Source organism: Cyprinus carpio, chromosome A17, assembly GCF_018340385.1.
Source record: "Cyprinus carpio isolate SPL01 chromosome A17, ASM1834038v1, whole genome shotgun sequence".
In the NCBI taxonomy this organism is placed as follows: domain Eukaryota; kingdom Metazoa; phylum Chordata; class Actinopteri; order Cypriniformes; family Cyprinidae; genus Cyprinus; species Cyprinus carpio.
Genome location: NC_056588.1, coordinates 27,273,490 through 27,295,220, shown reverse-complemented (window position 1 = coordinate 27,295,220; position 21,731 = coordinate 27,273,490). Strand labels below are relative to the sequence as shown.

The window sequence follows — 21,731 nt, the reverse complement described above, 5'->3', positions numbered from 1 at the left end:
AAAAAAGTTTTTTTATGGGGGTAGCTGTGGCCTAATGGTTAGAGAATTGGACTTGTAATCAGAAGGTTGTAGGTGGGTGGGGAGTGAATGAACAGCACTCTCTTCCACCCTCAGTACCCATGGCTGAAGTGCCCTTGAACAAGGCACTGAACTCCCAGTTGCTCCCCGGGCTCTGGATATAGCTGCCCACTGCTCCGGGTGTGTGTTCACGGTGTGTTCACTTCTCACTGCTGTGTGTGTCCACTTGGATGGGTTAAATGCAGAGCACCAATTCCGAGTATGGGTTACCATACTTGGCAAATGTCACGACTTTCACTTTCACTTTTATGCTGCAGCGCCCGGGGAGCAGTTGGTAGTTCGGTGCCTTTCTCAAGGGCACCTCAGTCGTGGTATTGCCGGCCCGAGGCTCAAACCCACAACCTTAGGGTTAGGAATCAAACACTCTAACCATTAGGCCACGACTTGGCATTCAAATACATCGCAAATACGTAAACATTTGATTTTGTATCTAATGAGAGACCCAGCGTTGGTTTCAGTTTTGTTTTAGACTAAATTAATTTGTTTTGGCTTGTTGTTTATATTGCTCTAACTTCTGAAAGGCCTGTTTTTACTTCTTGCTCTTTTCTAAATACTGTTAATTGAAAGGATTTGTTGTGGAGTGAGGGGTTAAAATAGCATAGTTATGTTTACAGTTTATTATAATGTTTGTAAACATTTCGCGTCGGCATTAGGCCTGTTTCTGAATGAAATAATAAAATGCTACTTATTATACATGATTTATGTTTATTTTCTCTAAAAAAAAACTCTATAAAAAATTATACGTGTAGCATATTTTAACCATGCAGCAAACCTTTTTAAATATTTTTGTAAATTAATGAAAATAAATAAATTACTTTTTAACCCGTTTAAATGATAGTATTAATTGGTCAAAATTCTTAACAGTCGGTTAACGGTTAACCGCTTAAAATGAACATCCCCTATACACACACACTCACTGGACACTTTATTAGGTACACCTTGCTAGTACAGGGTTGGACCCCCTTTTGCATTCAGAACTGCCTTAATTCTTCGTGGCATAAATTCAACAAGGTGTTGGAAACATTCCTCAGAGATTTTGGTCCATATTGACATGATGCATTATCCTGCTGGAACAAGCCATCAGAAGATGGGTACACTGTAGTCATAAAGGGATGAACATGGACAGCAACAATACTCAGGTAGGCTGTGGCATTTAAACAATGCTCAACTGGTACTAAGGGGCCCAAAGTGTGCCAAGAAAATATCCCCCACACCATTACACCACCACCGCCAGCCTGAACCATTGAGACAAGGCTATATAAGGCAATAATTGAAATCATGTTCTTCACACCAAATTCTGACCCTAACATCTGAATGTCTCAGCTGAAATCGAGACTCATCAGACCAGGCAACATTTTTCCAATCTTCTATTGTCCAATTTTGGTGAGCCTGTGCGAATTGAAGCCTCCGTTTCCTGTGCTTAGTTGAGAGGAGCGGCACCCGGTGTGGTCTTCTGCTTCTGTAGCCCATCTGCTTCAGGGTTCGACGTGTTGTGCATTTAGAGATGGTATTCTGCATACCTTGGTTGTAACGAGTGGTTATTTGAGTTACTGTTGCCTTTCTATCATCTCTAACCAGTCTGCCCATTCTTCTCTGACCTCTGACATCAACAAGGCATTTTTGTCCACACAACTGCCGCTCTCTGGATATTTTCTCTTTTTCGGACCATTCTCTGTAAACTCTAGAGATGGTTGTGAGTGAAAATCCCAGTAGATCAGCAGTTTTTGAAAAACTCAGACCAGCCCGTCTGGCACCAACAACCATTCCACGTTCAAAGTCACTTAAATCTCTTTTCTTCCCCATTCTGATACTCGGTTTGAACTTCAGCAAATCATCCTCCCCACATTTAGATCCCTAAATGCATTGAGTTGCTGCCATGTGATTGGCTGATTAGCAATTTGTGTTACCAGGCATTTGAATAGACCCCTTAAAAGTTTGTAAACACTGCAATGTCTCCGGGTGGGCGGGGCTTAGCTGGAGGCAAAAAGAGGCGCGGACGCAATGTTGACAAGCGTAAACTACCACGTTTTAGGAGGGATTTATTAAACATGGATGCAGAAGAAGGTTCGGAACTGTCCGAATATGTACAGTCACTGACTCTGCGGGACCTTGACAAAAAAAAAAATAATAAAAAAAGTGGGAGTTAGCATACATTTATCAGTTAATTCAGTTGATCACTCAGTTCACTGACCAAACTGGTTATCTGACCAAAATATAATGACGAGTGGATAACATTACAGTAGCCTAATTAATTTATTTATTTTTAGCTAAGCCTGGTGTAGTTCTTGTATCTTGTTCTCATTGGAAACATTTTAACCAGGTTTTGGATATTTCCTAGACAACATATGAATTACTTTCGGGTGGTTTGGGGAATTTTGTCAAGGCTTATTGTCTAATGTAACATATCGCTGGGCTAACTATGATTAGCAATGTGGATTATTTTAAGAGACCATTCAAAGGATGGCACACACATCTATCGCTGTATGTTTGTTTAACATTTAAGCTAGCTAGTGCGCTGAAGGTTGGCGAGTTTTCACCTATAAAACATAAACTTGCTGATTTGTACTAGATAAAACCAACACACCAGTACATATGCTTAGATTATTTTACCTAATATGAAGTGTGCACTGCAAACACGAGCATTATTTATGATCGTCTCTGTCTAGTCTGTATGCCGTATTGCATTCAACCACAATTGTCTTCTTAATTTCTGTGAAGGAATGTCGGCCGGGATCCGGTGAAACTTTAGTTTTGAACCAAAAGTGCTGTTCCTTCTATTCTGGCAGCCAAAAACACAACAAGACGACATTTTAAAGTCAAAACCTCAAACTTTTAGCGCGCCTGCTATGAGTTCTTCCTTATATTTTGCCTCCAGCTAGAGCGGTGACGTCACAGTGACGTAGGCGATTAAGGGGTCTATAGGTGTACCTAATAAAGTGGCCGGTGAGTATGTATATATATATATATATATATATATATATATATATATATATATATATATTCCGAAACTAACATCATATTTTAACGCAAGCCCAGGGAAAGATGAAGATGCAGATAATGGTGAAGGGGAAAGGGAATCACTGCCATTTACAGGTGATATACTAGCAGGCTGGCAGCAGTAGCTAGATATGATAGTCTATCAAAATAATTAACTCCTTTTCAACTTAACAACTTAGTTGAGCTCCCAGTAGTTAGTTAGCCACCACACTAGAGCTGTGGATTATAATAAGTTTTATGTATTGCAATGTTGATGCGAACGATTCTGCATACATGTAATTAAATAGGCCTTATCATATTACATAATGATTTAAATAAAGCACTCTTGTTACTATTAAAGTTGTGTATGCCTTCAGAAGCAAACACTTAATTGCGCTAGATGTTCGTATCACTTCTTTAAAGAAAAAAAAAAAAATGCATGAATGAGAAAATCGTGTAGGACGCGCTTGATGTTAAAACTACTTTTTAATCGCAATAATAAGTCATGAAAAATATCTCTGTACTCGTGTTGACTGACACATCCTAAGCGCGTGTGCAGAAAACCCTCGCAGACATCATGCAATACTGAATTAAATTGAGAATGATCCCATGACAAATGCAATTTTAACAGTCACTTGTTGCCACCTGGTGGGGTAACGTGTAATAGATACAAACGGCCTAACAGTAAAAGGAACCATAACTTTTAACGATTAATTATGCAGTTCCAATGGATGAAGGCAGGGCTCAACCCCGGTCGGGCCAGCGATTCAAATTTTTACTTGCCCCAGTAAAATTTTCACTGACCCCACAACAAAAAAATAATAAAAGTAAAAGACAAGAAAATGGGCCTATAAAATAAGCATAGATATTGTTTTCATTGTCTTTGTTACATTTAACCTCAATAATAGGTTAATGACAGCAAGCTACTAGATTAACTTATATTTTAAATATTGTTAGACAAATAAACAGTAAGTAATAAAATAGTTACAAATAATCAAATTATGAGTAATAGCACAAAGAAATACAACAGAACAAACATAAATGAAATAAATGGTGCTTTTCAAGTTTTTCATGTAGGTTTAAACAAGAGATTTTCAGGTACAGACGTTGTAATCTAATGTATAACTATAGAATAGATTAAACTTTATTAAAAATATATCAGTCAAGAGCAGTTACAGATGCATAAAAATGTTTTTAATGTTGAAAATATAAAACGTTAAATACTGTGGAATTATTAAAAAAAATGAAGACACTTTAAACCTGAAATTAAACCCGCCAGTAGGTGGCAGCGAATCACTGTTAATGAGCAAATCATTGAGATTCAACCGATTCATTCAAGCGGCTGATTCACTCAGGAAGTGTTGCTCAGAGACGCAAAACAATTCTGTGGACTTTGGAACCTTTTTCGTTGGCGAAATACAGCAAAACAGACGATTTGGTGTCTAAAATGTAAGTCACTTGATATGAAGTTCTTGTTTATTAAACTGTACACTGAATAAAATCATCACATTTGTAATCATGCTAATATTTGGAGAAAAACGGCACTCTTTGTGTAATATTGGTTAACATAGATATTAAATTATTAATTATATGGAATATATACAGGGGCATATTGAATTCTGAGGCAGCATTAAGACTAAATCACGTGCACAAGTCTAACCTACTAGACTACGTCACGTAGTGCATGCGTGCACAGAATAGGTGTGTTTTTGTTTGTTTTTTGTAAAGTGAGATGCATACTCGATAATATCAGATTGTTGAATCAACAATTACGATATCACAGACTACATATAACGCACACCCTACAGCGCTGGCCCGATCGGGCAAGTGACTGCTCCGTCTACTGTCACGAGCGTCAGTCACACTAGCCTCGGGCAATCGGGCAGTTCTTATTGTCGAGCCCTGGAAGGGCCCCTCAAGAGGTAAAGCCCAGGGGCCCCTTATAGTCTTAATGCGGCCCTGTATATATATATATATATATATATATATATATATATATATATATATATATATATATATATATATATATATATATACATATATATATATATATTTTTTTTTTTTATTTTTTTTATATATATATATATAGTAGGTAGCCAACCAGAGTGTGCTTTCTACCGCCGTGAGCGCCGCTGCCGCGTCTGCAAAATGCATTTGCAGCTTCTGACCACTGAGCGGGGCTTTAACCACAAGTTATCCAACAAGCGCATCAAAGCCCATTTTCGCAAATAGCCGTCAGCTTTGCTTGCCTGGTGTGTTATATTTGACGGCTGCAGTCAGAGGAAAATGAAAGAAAAACACTGTAGTTAAAATATTTATTATTCACAGATGAAACTTTAGTAGCCTACTTAATAAGTTATGTTCGTTTCTTAGAACGAATAAAACAGAATAAATCACGCTCAAACTTTGTTATTAGTTACCTATCATTTATTTTGACAGATAACAACTTGGGGAAAAGATATCTGTCTGTACACTGATTAAAAAATTATTGCCTGTTTTATAAATTATTTCCACTATTTTAGTAAAACGTGAGGCACTGAATAATTTCACTCCCATTATTTAGGCCAAACTAAAACAAGAAACGAATAAATTAAAATGGCCACAATTTAGCATTGAAACTGAAAAGAATGGACGGAGTAATAAAATGTCCTCACGTTTAAACAAGTTCTCTCATTATAATCAACAAAGTGCACACGATGTAAAAATGAGCTTCATTAATTGACAACTTTAGTGATTTTAAAAGGAGCCTTCTTTACTTGCTTTCATACAATTTAATTAAAACTCAAAAAAAAAAAAAGAAAAAAAAAAGAAATTGCAGCCGCATCTAAATGCAGGAGTGTATTCTATTCCTGTTCCAAGATTTGCACAGGGCGCGCATTAAGCTGAGTGCTACATGCAGCGTTTATTCTTATTTGTCTACATATTTTTTCTTCATTACAAATCTTTTTTGGTTTTATTTTGTATCATTGCATGTAAAAAATAATTAACTTTGTAATGCATATGCAAAATGTAAAACTGCATTCTTATTCGCAATCTATAGCATTTTATAATTATTTGTACAATAATATCTAGCTTAACCTGCTTTGTATCTTTATTATTTAATGTAAAAGAGATTTATTAAAACAATCAAAATCAACAAATTGGAGCAGCATCAGCCGTTAGATCATTTTAAAACGTCAAATAGCCTTTCATTTACAGGTTATAACTGCATCTGTTTCGGTTGTAGACTTGTGAAGATTTATTTTTAATGCGGCTCCCGTACTGTAACCTAAAAGAAATGTGCTCTTTTACTATTCATATTCAAGTGTTTGTGCAGAAAATTATTGATGCGCATGCATGACAGGGAGGCGCCCTCGAGATCATTTTTTTCCTTCTTTTTTTTCCCCTTTTTTCCCGATAATGAAATAACTTAAAACTGGGGTGCCTTACATACATGAGAAATATATCTACAGAAATCTTGAAATGTCTACTTTTAAAGGATGAGGTTTTCCATGCATTGGGCAAATCTGATTTGGACTAACTGATCTCTTTTTCTGTTCAGATTGTACTTTAGTTGAGGTACTAACTTGAGTCTTGTGAACGCATATTGGAATTTGTCTTTGTTTCTCAAATCTTTCTCCTTTCTCATATTTCGCATGAGGAAACGTACTAAAACTGGGATCTGTACGTGCTTTTGCTTCTGAGCGGACAAAATTTGCAAACACTGAGAAAGGTGGGAAAGCAACACGATACTCTTTGTTTATATGTTTACATCCATTTTTCTTGAATATTATAGGGAAGTTTCTCAACAATAGGGTTCACTCCCTTAGAAGTGTCCAAATATGCCAGACCTGGTAAGTATCCCTCAAGCTTTGCAGCTTCTAGTTCAGAGAGGATGTCTCCTAAATCTCGAAGCTTTTGTGGGTCTTTGTTTGTTACTCTTGGGAAGTTTTCCAGTTTAGCAAAAAGAGCATGTTCAATTGCTTCTGGAGAACCATATATTTCCTCAAGTCTCTGCCATGTCATTATCAGTGCAGCTGCCGGGTTTCTGATATGAACAGCTTTCAGTCTCTGTGCATGCTCAGAAGATTCTTTACCCAGGTATTTAATCAAGAGATCTTGTTCTTCTGCTGGTGAAAGACCCAGACCAGAAATTGCACCCTGGAAAGATGATTTCCATGCCCAGTAATTAATGGGCTTATCATCAAAATAAGTAAGCCCCGCTGACACAAGCTGTGTACGAGCTTAGATACTTTGCAAGGTCATAGGTAATGGACAAGGAATCTCCTTTATCAGAAGGTCCACTCTGTATTTGGTAGTGACGAGGAGAAGCCTGCGTTTGGGTGGCATCTTGAAACATGTCTACACTAAAGTCCATAGTTTTGTAAACTAATTGGTAAGTCCTTGAAATCAGTTTCACTTTTAATTGGACTGACAAATTGAGAAGATTGAAGTTTTGGTTGCGTTTCTTTCTCTCCACTAGAGGGCAGTGTACCACTTCTAATCTCAGATTGTGTTTTTACATAATCTGCTGTGCGATTTCGACTGTCCTCGATGGGAACAGGCACCGATACTCTATTGGCTGCACTACGTTCTGTTTCCAGAAATGCTTATTCCAGTACCTGGGCTTCTGCCAAAGCAGCATCCTTTTCCTTCTCTTCTTGCAAAGCTTCCAGTGTTGCTTGAAGACGTGCCTGTTCAACTTTCAATTCTATTTCTTTTTTAGCGTACTTTGCTCTGGCTTGTGTGGCTTCTGCTTTTGCTCGTGCCTTGAAAACAGCTATGCTGGCACTTGAGTGACAACTGGATGCTCTTGAAGAATGTCTGGATGTTTTTGAGGAACGTGTGCTGACAGTGCACATCTTCAGCTGTGCCTTTAAGATCCACTAAATCTTTCTGACCTTCTGCCATACTTATATGAGACTTGATCACATGCAAAAAATCAGGTTGATGTGGTAGAATCTTTGGAATATTTAACGCTTGATTCCATGTGATTCATGAACGTCCTTCTCAGTCTGATGTATTAACGTCTTTTCACTGTACTGGCCTTATTAGACTTCTGGCATCTAACTATCCAGTAAGTTAAACAGTGACTCAAAAAACCTCACCAGAGACGTCAAGTCGTTTATGACTCAACTGTGAAACTGTAAAAATATACAAAGAATACAATTACGAAGTATGAAATTATTTATTAACAATGAGTTTGTAAAAATAATTAAGAAAATAAACATCGTAATGTCAAAATAACCTTCTTAAAGAATCACATAATAAATTTAACACTTTGTACTTACAGACGTTGCGTCTAACAGATGCAAAGAAGGATGATGTTTAAGGATTAACCAAACAGCTACCACATTTTGATAACTACTGCAGTACTACTCACATTTCCTGTTTGCTGAACTAAGAGAGTACAGGTGACTACTTTTCAAAATAAAAGTCCTCACTAAACAGACACATACAAAATAATAAACATTTCTAATAAATCAAAATCAATTCAGTCCAGCACAGCTATTCACTTGTTAATCATGTTATCAACATGCTAGTAACTTGCTTATCATGCTAACAACATGCTAGGAACTTGGTAATGACATGCTAGTGACTTGTTAATCATGCTAACGTCAAGCTAACAACATGCTAGTCTCTTGCTAATCATGGTAGTCACATTCTAGTCACTTGCTAATCATGTTAGAAACATGCCAGTCATTTGCTAATCATTTTAACATGCTAGTAGCATGCTAATCATGCTAATTATGCTAGCAACATGCTAGTAACATGCTAATCATGCTAGAAAAATGTTAACGACATGCTAGTAACTTGTTAATCATGTTAGAAACAATTTTAACATGGTTCTACAGTGGTTTTGGCCACTATCACGCTTGGTTTTAGCTGTTTTTTTTACTGAATCAACTGGTTTTAGCTGGATTAACATTGAAACATGCTAACAACATGCTAGTAACTTGCTAATCAGGCTGGAAACATGCTTGTAACATGGTTTTAAAGTGGTTTTGGCCACTGTCACGCTGGTTTTTAGCTGTTTTTTACTGAATCAATTGATTTTAGCTGGATTAGCATAGAAAATGATAACAACATGCTAGTAACTTGCTAATCAGGCTAGAAACATGCTTTTAACATGGTTTTAAAGTGGTTTTGGCCACTATCACCCTGGTCTTAGCTGTTTTTTAGCTGTTTTTCTTTTCTTAATGAATCAACTGGTTTTAGCTGGATTAGCATAGAAACATGCTTACAACATGCTAGTAACTTGCTAATCAGGCTAGAAACATGCTTTTAACATGGTTTTAAAGTGGTTTTGGCCACTGTCACGCTGGTCTTAGCTGTTGTTTAGCTGTTTTTTACTGAATCAACTGGTTTTAGCTAGTTTTAGCTGGATAGCACATAAAAAAATGCTAACAACTTGCTAGTTACTTGTTAATCAGGCTAGAAACATGCTAGCAACATGCTAATAACTTGTTAATCATGCTAGCAACATGCTAGTAACTTGTTAATCATGCCAGAAACATTCCAGCTAAATGCTAGTTATTTGCTAATCAGTCATGTCTAGTCATGCATGCAACATGCTAGTCACTTGCTAATCATGTTAACAGCATGCCATTTACTTGCTAATCATGCATGCAACATGCTAGTCATTTATAAATTATGCTAAAACATGCAAGCAACTTGTTAATTATGCTAATAACAATGCTAGCTACATGCTAGTCACTCGCTAATCATGTTCATGACATGCTAGTTACTTGCTAGTCATGTTAACAACATGCTAGTCACATGCTAATCATGCTAGCAACATTCTAGTCACTTGCTAATCATTCTAACAACATGCTAGAGACATGCTAGTCACTTGCTAATCATTTAAATTACATGCTAGTCCCTTGCTCGTCGTGTTAGAAACATGCTAGTCACTTGTTAATCATGCTAGCAACATGCTAGCAACTTGTTAATCATGCTAACAACATGCTAATGACATGCTAGTCAATTGTTAATCATGTTAACAACATGCTAGTGATTTGCTAGTTATGCTAGCAACATGCTAATAACATGTTAATCATGTTAGAAAACTGGTAATGACATGCTTGTAACTTGCTTATCATGTTAGAAACATGTTAGTCACTTGCTAATAATGTTAACAACATGCTAGAAATGTGTTAACGACCATGATAATCATGATGTAAACATGCTAGCGACATGCTAATCACTTCGCAATCATGTTGGAAACATGCTAGCAACATGCTAGTAACATGCTAATCGTGCTAGAAAAATGCTAAAAACATGCTACAAACTTGCTAATCATGCTTGAAACATGCTAGTCACTTGTTAATCATGTTAAAAAGATGCTAGTAGCATGCAATTATAATAAAACATGCTAGTGACATGCTGGCAATTGATAATCATGCTAGCGACATTCTAGTCACTTGCTAGTCATGCTAGCAAACATGCTAGTAGCATGCAAACAACATGGTAGTTCAATTCAATTCAAGTTTATTTGTATAGCGCTTTTTACGATACAAATCATTGCAAAGCAACTTTACAGAAAATTAAGTTTCTACAATATTTAGTAGTAGCTTATCAGTGGCGACTGTCAGTTTATGTGCATACGGCAGAAATGTTCAGAAAAATCAATAAAAGACGTAAACAAACAGACGATTAACACTATTAACAGCAATTATGCAATCAAACTTCTAGCAAAATGTGGTAGTTCTGTATGTTGTCTCTGGGTTAGGATCATCTGAGGTCCTCTGAGGGGTTGGCATCATCTCGAAACAAATAGAGACATAATTAGCGTAGCTGCTGTTCCAGCCAAGTAAAATTAATTAGTTTAACCCAAGCTAAAGAATAATAATGCGCATTTGATCAGATATAACTGCAGTCCAAAATTATGAGATGCATTATTTGAATGCTTGGCCAAAGAGGTGTGTTTTTTAATCTAGATTTAAACAGAGAAAGTGTGTCTGAACCCGAACATTATCAGGAAGGCTATTCCAGAAAAAGTCCAGCATTTTGTGACCTTAGGGAGCGTGATGGATTGTAGCGTGGTAGAAGACTAGTTAGGTACGCAGGAGCTAAACCATTAAGGGCCTTTTAAGTAAGTTATTATATTTTTTCAACTGATATGGAACTTAATAGGTAGCCAGTGCAGAGACTGTAAAATTGGGGAAATATGATCATATTTTCTTGACCTGGTAAGGACTCTAGCCGCTACATTTTGAACTACCTGTAGCTTGTTTATTGAGGATGCAGGACAACCACCGAGCAGTGCATTAATAGTCCAGTCTAAAGGTCATGAACGCATGAACTAGCTTTTCTGCATCAGAAACAGGTAACATGTTTCGTAGCTTGGCAATGTTTCTAAGATGGAAGAATGCTGTTTTTGTAACATGGGAAATATGATTTTCAAAAGACAAGTTACTGTCTAATATAACACCCAGATTTTTGACAGTAGAGGAAGTAACAGTACATCCGTCTAATTGCAAATTGTAATCTACGAGATTCTGTGTAATGTTTTTTGGTCTAATAAGTAATATCTCTGTCTTATCTGAATTTAATAGGAGAAAATTATTGGTCATCCAATCTTTTACATTTTTAACACACTGTTAGCGTAGATAATTTAGAAGTTTCATCTGGTCTCGTTGAGAAATATAGTTGAGTATCATCAGCATAACAGTGGAAACTTTATTCACTTGCTAATCATGCTAACAACATGCTAGTTACATGTTAATCATGTTAGAAAAATGTAAATGACATGCTAGTAACGTGTTAATCATGCTAGAAACATGATAGTCACTTGCTTATCATGCTAGCAACATGCTAGTAGCATGCTAATCTATATGCTAATCAAAATGCTAGTAATAGACCAATTGTGTTAAAAACATTCTAATTATGCTAGAAACATGTTATCTATCTAATCTATCTAAATGTTCAAACTACAGGCTTTTACAACTGCTTTCAGGCTAGGCTTTCTCAAGCCAACCTTAAAGTTTGTCTTGACAAACTTTTTTATCTAGTTTCATGTTAATGTTGAAAATAACAAAACTTTAAATATTTATTTCAGATGGATCTAGCTGGTATTGATCTCTAATTCATTTTTAATTCAATGATTAAAGAACCATGGACCTTTAATCCCATGGGTGCTTGAATATTTTTTTTCCAGTAGGATTGCTTACTTCATGTTGTTTTTCTTGTAGTTTATCACTTAGCCTGATATCAGTTCTTGTCTCATCAGATGTCTTAGTTTTTGTTGTGACTCAGACACTTAGATATACCCTAGTTTAATATTAAATTCAACCATCTGGTTCTATTCTGACGTTATGCTCTAATGCACACATCATTGTTTCAATGATGTGTGAACTGACATTTTGTAATTTTACAAAAAAACAAACAAAACCACATTATGAGAGTTTTGGGAGGTTATGAGAGGTTGGCTTAAACCAACCAAGGTGCAATCTCAAAAACACACTTTGTAAAATATGGCAATTATCACTATTAAAAAAATAAAATAATAAATAAATAAAAAAATACATTTTATTGCACATCATATTTATTTAACCATAACAGGCTTAAACCAACCAAGGTGCAATCTCAAAAACACACTCTGCAAAATATGACAATTACCACTATAAAAAAAAAACAAAAACAAAAAAACAGACATTTTAAAGCACGCCCCTAAAAAACCTATCATCATCTTCAAAAAAGTTTTCCTAAGTTTTTTGTAAATTATATTGTAGTGTGAGCAAAAAGGGTATTTCGGCCCACACAAGGGGATGTTTTCTCAGATCCGGCCCTCAACCTAAAATGAGTTTGACACCCTTTGCTCTAATGAATGTTCAGGGTTCAATACAAGTTTTAAGATCTGTTGACAGTATGTCAGAGATGTTGTTTATAGAGCTCAGAACCTTTATTATACCAAAAGGTAAATACAGTATACTCAGTAATGTAAACATAAGTGCAGGCATAACAGAAAAAGACAGTTTTCCTGTTCACCTATAGAAGTAATGGTGTATATGTGCATGTGTACAGTATTTCTCTGCAATCTACCGTTACACAGCTGATGTTCATTGATTTGATGGTTGACTACTTCCTTCACTCACATTTTATTTTGTTTGCCAACATTCTTAACATTTTGTCATTGACTTAGGAAGGTGACAATCATGGAAGATCCAGACCAGAACATTCACCTCAAGAACCTGTCATTGCAACAGTCGGCCAATGAAGAGGAAGCTTTGGATTTGCTATTTTTAGGAGACACTAATCGTATGATTGCAGAGGTGAGGAAATCAGTTTGTATGTAAAGGTTGATTTTGCTCTCTGTAGGCTTACTACTCTGGCCATGTTCCCATAGTCAGTGTTTAGGATTGACAAGTATTTTTGTAAGAAATGTTTTTAAGAAAATTGTTTTTCATCTTTTTTTCCTCTCCTTTTTCATGATATTTTAATCTCCCAAAGCGTGTACAACATTTCTGTACGTTTACTTATTAGATATGTTTAAATCTAGAAGAGAAATTTGTATCAATCCATTTTTCAAATAGCTTGTCCCATATAGGGTAATAACAGCAATTACGTAACAAAAATAAAAAGATACAGGTACAAGAAAAACCTGGACTGGGATCTCATTTAACAACAAGAAAACAACAACAAAATACCTATTTATTTCTGCACTTTAAATGTAACAAAAAAGAGGAAGAAAAAGCAACAAAGACACACACACACACACACACACACACACACACACACACACACAAAAAATCGACAGTAAACTAATTGTTGTGCAGCTTGTCAGCAAACTTGCTTTTAAAAGTTAATAGATTTGCCTGAAATTTTTGATTAAAGGATTGATTATGCAAAAGGTTATAGAGTCTATTATAGAATACTATTGTCATTCCTTTGCATGACTGAACTGTGTATGAAAATAACTGTTGCTGTATACTTAAACATTTACACTTAGCCATCTATGAGCGTTTTCAAAAAGGTTTTTTATAGGTATTATAGTACCAGAAAATAGAGGTTTATAAATGCATCTTTGTTCATAGTAACTGATTGATGTTCCCTCAGTGTTAATAACATTGACGAAAAGCATGACGAAAAATTTTGTTGACAAGCTTTTTTCTAATGACTAAGACAAGATGATGACGAAACTACAATAAGGTCAATAAACTGTGACTATATCAACATGCAATATTGTTGATGACAAAAGACGAGACTAAAATGTATTTAAAAAGTAGGTAACACTTTATAATAATTTTCATTAGTAAATCATTAACAAACATATAATGTCCAACTTATCATTACTTGATATATATTCACATATCTAGAAATATGATACAATGTGCTTGTAAATGTTATCTAATGAACTTATTAAACATTACCAAGTGATTAACAGATCATTATTTAATGTTATTATTTGCTTGTAAATGTTATCTAATGAACTTATTAAACATTACCAAGTGATTAACAGGTCATTATACAAAAAAACACCAATTTTGACAGATGGTTTACAATGATTAAAAGCTTTATTAATAAATTATTTACAAACAATATATAATGCTTAACAGATCATTAGTGTTTACAAACATCATTAAACTTTTAAAAATCTAAAAAAATCTACAAATGGTTTCATTAGAAATTATACAGTGATTACAAGTTTATTTGTTAATGTAAGCATGCTATTAATGCAGTGAAACAGGAAGTTACTGTAACTCAGGCATGCAGTGTCCAATATGCCCCAAATTTAACAAGTTTGAAAAGAGTCCTGTCCTGAACACACCTACATGCCTGTATTCAATTATAGTCATAGCGCCACCTGCTGGCAACAGGAAGTGACACATTTAATACTGTTATGGTCTCCTAGCAACATAATAAAAAGCATCAACAAGTGTTAAATAGACTGCCAACATTCTAGAAGCATGCTAAAACATGCTAGCAACACTTAGCTAAGTGTTAAAGTGTACTATTAATGCAGTGAAACAGAACATTACTATTACTCGTGCATACAATGTCCAATCTGGCTCAGACTTCACGTTTGATTAAAGTCCTTGCCTGAAGACATCTTAATGCTCATATTTGGTTATAGTTATAGCGCCACCTACTGGCAACAGGAAGTGTAATGTTTTACACTGTTATGCACTATTAGCAACACAGTAAAATATGCCATTGTGTGCTAAATATGCTACAAATATTCTCAAAAAGGCTAGGAACACTTACTCAGTACTATGAATCAGAAAGCTGTTGTAACTCATGCATACAATGCCCAATCTGCCCCAAACTTCACATGTTTTATAGAGTCCTGGTCTGAACACATCTAAAGGCCAATATTCAATTGTAATTATAGCGCCACCTGCTGGCAACAGGAAATATATTGTTTCACACTATCTTAAACATGCAATGTCTGATCTGCCTTAAACTTCACATGTTTGATAAGAGTCCTGGCCTTAACAGATCTTAAGGCCAATATTTCAGTTATAATCATAGCGCCATCTGCTGGCAACAGGAAATTACTTGTTTTAAACTAACTTAAACATGCAATGTCCGATCTGCCCCAAACCTCACATGTTTGACAAGAGTCCTGGCCTCAGAACCACTGATCTATATATGACTGGATCGCTCATCGCGTTCTAAACTGTGAGTGAAGCCACCGGATGTGTTCGATCCGCCATCTTACTAATCCCTACCGGCAGAGAGCACCATTGAGTCACAGCTAAAACGCTGTCCTAAAATCACCCGATATGAAGCGAATCGGTCAAACAGGACTAGTTTTTATGTTATGTGTATGTAAATTAATGTTTACTTCAGATGTTATCTGCAGTGTTTACGGTCTTTTGGGGCAGTGTATAAGCTATATATTTAAACCGTTTTAGGTGGGTGTGTCTGCTGCTACTGATGACACAGGTAACGATCCAACACAAAATATACACTATTTCTTTATGACCATAATTATTCAGGAATTATTAAACATGAACGTTTTTGTATCAGAAATGGATTTGTATATATTACAGTGAATAATACAATAGCATCTGTTAATATTGCTATATACTGAACCAAAAAGCTTAACTTACTATCTTGGAAATAAAGCCTTTAAATGTCTTTAAATCCGTACTGTGTATAGTAAGTTTTTTTTATGGTTAATTTATGATGTGTATATTTTTAATGTCATGATTGAGCAACATCTATTTCAGACTCTCCAAGATCGCGCAAATATGTTTACTAGCAGTAACGTTACTGTTTAAATGTAAAATATTGTATGCTGAATTAATAATTATTTTAACAACCGTTTGAATCATTACCTGCTTCAAAATGAATGCTGTTAAAGAAATCATTGTTGAAACATTTGCACTTAGCGCTGAATAACGAATAAAAACACTATAACATTTGCAGTTATCGCCTACTGTACGAATAAAACACTATAACTAAATTATATAAACAATGAATAACTGTACAAGGCAAATAAAGGTATACAAAGCATAAATCTTTCTTCAGATTTCAGAATGAGCACTTTGTGGTTTGTTTTATATGTTGAGGTCGTGTCCGTCTGATGTTTATCATGTTCATGATGTTCGCTACTGTAATGAACGTAGCTTTTTAATAAGTAGGGGAAATTCCCAACATTTAAAAAAATAACCGTTTACATGCCTAGGGTGTTTGCATTGCAAGAATGTACAGGGATACTTCAGATTTAAAAACGCTGACGTGTTATGTCATGTTTTCTCATTAAAATCATACAATTTCCTATTAATTCAATAGAACGTTTACGCACACTAGGGATTACCAATATGGCGGCGCGGCGGCTTCACTTTAATGACGTCATGAGCAATCCAGTTCTATATTATAGATCAGTGCTCAGAACTCAACTTAAGGCCAGTATTGATTTATAGACATAGCGCCACCTGCTAGCAATAGGAAATTACTTGTTTTAAACTAACTTAAACATGCAATGTCCGATCTGCCCCAAACTTCATGTTTGGTAAGAGTCCTGGCCTGAAGACATCTGCATGCCAATATTGTTATAATCATTGCACCACCTGTTGGCAGCAGGAAATTTGGCAAAAATATTTACCAATTTATATGCATATTGCCCAACATTCGCTTTTCTCCTATGGCCACCGGGTGGCGGTGAGCCCAGGTGTGAGGGCCCTTTCATCGTTGCTTGCAGCTTTAATGTTATATTATATTGTAATTGTTGTTTTATTTTGTTATTTGATCTCCATTTACAAAACAAAATATAATTCCAGTCAGTTTTCAAACTGTCCCTTTGCGCCACCTGATGGTAGTTTTGTGAACGACTTTAACACGCGGCTGATTTGCAGTTAACGGCGTGTCCCTGCTGCGGCGGTAATAGGCATTTTGGTTGGCCACCTACTGTAAAAAAACAAAACAACAACAACAACAAAAAAAAACTGCATGATTTTGTAGGCATAAACTCAAGCATGTTTTGTGTGTATTATAATACAAAAAACATTTTATATCTGAGAAACTAATTTATTAAGAACATTATAAATATCTACATATATTCACGAACAGAGTATTTCACAGTAAAGATTAGTCTAAACATTCTTAGACTTTAACATTCATACTGTTGCAATGTAAACACTCATATTAATTGTATATAGTCTTGTTTCATATTTTATAGAACATTAAAAAAACATCATGACATTGTGAGACATTTAGATGCAATTAAATGAAACATTTCAAAAGGTTTCACTTGATTTCATACATTTAGTCAGGAATGTTTTCATTTCGGTTCATTCTTGGTATAAGTATATATATATAAAATTACTGTTTAAAAACAATAGCATGCATAAGAGCCTTTGTGTAAAGGTTTATTTTTAATTTTTTGATGAGTAGACTGTAGCCTAAGACTATCCTATTTTTAATGGCTTTTAAGAATGTTATAATGTATATTATAATGTTATTGTTGTTTAACGTCTTCCTTTCATTTTACAATTACATTCAGTTCGCAACCTGTCCCTTTGCGCCACCTGGCGGTAGTTTCACGAATGATTTTAACACGCGACTGATTTGCAGTTAACGCCGTGGCCCTGCGGCGGCGGTACGCGCGGCGGCATTACCCATTTTGGTTGTCTACCATCTGTACATACAAATAATAATAATAATAATAATAATAATAATAATAATAATATTTGAAATTTTTAAATGTTTAACCTTTATTTGCTTCTTTAGGGGTGATGCATTGCTAATTCACTTAAAATAGTTGCACAGCACTTGAAAATGTCCATGAATTCCAGAGGTAGGTTTTCCAGCACAGCAGGGAGAAAAATACTAATTGCAGCTAGAGTGCACATGTGAGACTAGACAGAGTGTGTTTGTGTGTGACAGTATTAATAGCATCCTTGGTGAGTGAGCTGAGTGAATGCATGTATGGATGATTCAAAATCTGAGGAGAATGGACAGGTCTTGGAAGGAGCCTTGGTACCTGACAGTCTCTCAGAGTGTAGGGCACTGATCTGAAGCATGAGAGGAGCTGTTTGGAGAACCTGGGAGTTTGATAGCAGAATGATCATTTGTAACATATTTTACTAGCTCTTAGTGTAAGAGATTCAGGGCTTCAGCTCACATTCTCATCTTTTACTCATGTCATTAATAAATGTATCCTATTTAGTTATTCCATGTTTCACTCTGTCCATCACAGTGTATTACTAGTTTCGGAAAATAAACCACTAGAAAGTCACCATGTTTATGAGACACTAATCAAACATGTTGGGCTTTGACGCAGATGCTGGGTAAGGCAGAAAATGTTGATACAAGCACGGATCTGTTTTTTTATTTTTCCGTAACTCTAACAAAAAATTTGTTTGGGAGTATTATTTGTTGCTGTTTATCATCTTGAGTTTCCTCATGTGTGATTATACCTGTTATTAACGTATGAGAATTGGGATGAATAGTTTTAAAAATTGTTTGAATTTCTGAAGACGTACAGTATATTTTCAATGTTAATAGACCATGTTATTGTTATTTGCTGTAATGTCAGTTCATTTGACTCATAAGTCATCGCTTTTCTATGTTTCCATCTTTATGTAGACTCCCATGAACCAGGCTTCTACACGGTCTCACTGCATTTTTACCATTCACCTGTGCAGCAAAGAGCTGGGTTCAGCCATGGTACGGTGCTCCAAGTTGCACCTGGTGGATCTGGCTGGGTCTGAAAGAGTGGGAAAGACAGGTGTGGGTGGTCAGATCCTAACAGAAGCCAAATATATTAACCTCTCTCTGCACTACTTGGAGCAGGTCAGCGGACTTTCTTTGTTACAGAGGTTTTTGTTGTATTATTTTTTTTTAAAGTTGCACTATGGAATTTTGCCCTCTCTAACCATGTGGTTGAAACATGGAATTCCAAGTTACTTTCAGAAATGTTTTATGTTGTGCTTTCAGCTCTTTTACACTGATAAATTTGATGGTTTTAGGTTTACCCATAGTTGTTTTCATTACCATATCAGTACAGATCAGCACATATATGAAAAATGAAATCTGACTCTGAGCAAGCAGCATATGTGCCACCATAGTAGCCAGACTTTTTTTGTTCTCAAATATAATGTACATATAAACACACAAGGACAAACAGTGTAAACATTAAATTTCTTGCCAAGTCCGATCTAGCTTATAGAGAATTGGTGTAATGCGAGAATGCAGTTTGGAACACAGTTTTTTTCATGTACTTGCTCAGTAATTAAATTTTGTTCATTTTTACCCAAATCTCCATAGTGCACTCAAAAATTATGATTTGAAATATATGGGAAAAAAATATTTTAATTTAAGTAATTTTGAATATAAACCTTTGTTTATATACAAAATATATTTGTATATTACCCTTCTGGATTTTAAAATGAGTTTTAATCATATTACTGAAGCCACAATTTGGTGAGCTTTATTTGCTGTCTGGTTTAGGTCATCATAGCCCTGTCGGAGAAGAATAGATCCCACATCCCTTACCGCAATTCCATGATGACCTCTGTGCTTAGAGACAGTTTGGGTGGTAACTGTATGACCACCATGATCGCTGCTGTGTCTGTGGAGAGGAAGAACACTGGTGTACATCTCTTAACCTCAAATTAAAAAAAAAAATTGTGCACGAAAGACATTTGCATTTGTGCATTTGTTTGAAATCTTCACATCACTCTTGCACATCACTCTCTCTCTTATTTTCAGGAGTCTATATCCGTCTATCTTTCGTTTTTCTTTTTGATTGGATATTGTTTATGATTATGATTTGTTCTTTGAAGAACTGGATCCTGCTCTGGTAAGTCTGACATTATCATCTGACTTTATTTCTTTAAAAAATATCCTGGTAAGCATAAAATAAAAAGGTTAAATAAACGGTAAGCAGCTGGTTCCGCTCAATCCGCTCAATTTTGCATAAATGCAAAAAAAAATCCCCACAAAATGCAAACAGTGACTTCTTTGTGAGCTGTGCTTCATGCATCAATGTACAATCAACAGTATGCAAAGGACCTTTTTTTGTCTGTGACTACACCTTCAGAGATCGAAAATCATAGACACCCCAAACTTGGCAGGATGCTAGAGGGCTAGAGATTTTTTTCCCCTGAATCCTTAAATTAAGCCCTACAGAATGTATATCTTCATGTTCATTTATAATATTTTTCAGTAATTTAGAATTTTTTAAGATACCTACTTTTTTAAAGTAATCTTAGGCTCTTCACCAAATCTTCTCCAAATTTTGCACATGGTAGCTAGTGATGTTATGTTTCACTGTAAATTCATGGTAACCCATATTCAGGCTTTTCATTTCTTCACAGAATTGCCAGTTAATGCAGTTTAATTACCTTCCACATTTTTGTGTTTGTTGCTGCTTGGAATAACAAACAGCTGTTCCAAAAGCATGGCTATATCACCTGACAAAGTTCTAAGAGTGAATCGGTGTATTTGAAAAGCTTCAGAAATACCAGCTTAAGTATCTTTTAAAGTATCCTGCATCATATTGCAGGCCATCTGCATCATAACAGGCACAGCATTTTGTACTTCCCAAATTCCCCTAGAGATGTGGACCTCATTGACACCTACCTTATGATACACACCTGCGATTCAACAAACATTCTCCTAGTCATCACATTCTCATCCACAAGTCAACTCCAAGTCTCCAAGTTGTCTCCTGGTACTCATTTACATTACATTTACATTTAATCATTTAGCAGATGCTTTTATACAAAGCGACTTAAGAATGAGGAGAACAATAGAAGCAATCAGACCAACAAGAGAGCAACAGTATACAAGTGCTGTGACAAGTCTCAGTTAGTCTAGCACGGTACACATAGCAGGGATCAACGCTAAGGATTTTTCTACTGGCCCAGTAGGTAGGTGTTGGGCCAGTGGTTCAAATTTTTACTTGCCCTGCCAACATTTTCACTGGCCCTGCCACAAAAAAAAAAAAAAAAAAAAAAAAAATTTTTCATTGTTTTTGATCTTATCTTGTATTCTAATACAGTAAATAAGCTTATATGACACCAATATTTTGGATACCAATTAGATTTTACAATTCTCTATTTCAATTTCGATACCACAGCAAAAAATAAACATAAATATAAAGTTTTAACATTATTAAAGACAAGTGACAGCCAGTAAAGAAAAACAAATGAACGAAGTGATAGCACAATTAAATTTAGGCCTATAGCACAAAGATGAATGAAATGATGCTTTAGGTTTTGTTTGTAGTTTGTTCAGGTACA

The 21,731-nt window shown here is 35.5% G+C and overlaps 1 protein-coding gene across 1 annotated transcript in view; it reads left to right on the top strand.

The window, feature by feature from the left end:
• The window catches only part of kif6 (kinesin family member 6), a 240,207-nt gene that overhangs the window by 40,827 nt on the left and 177,649 nt on the right, over positions 1–21,731 (top strand). The window contains 5 exon segments of the mRNA XM_042774549.1: positions 13,178–13,307; positions 19,072–19,278; positions 19,936–20,079; positions 20,197–20,214; positions 20,216–20,287. Coding sequence (XP_042630483.1) covers positions 13,178–13,307; positions 19,072–19,278; positions 19,936–20,079; positions 20,197–20,214; positions 20,216–20,287 — 571 coding nt within the window.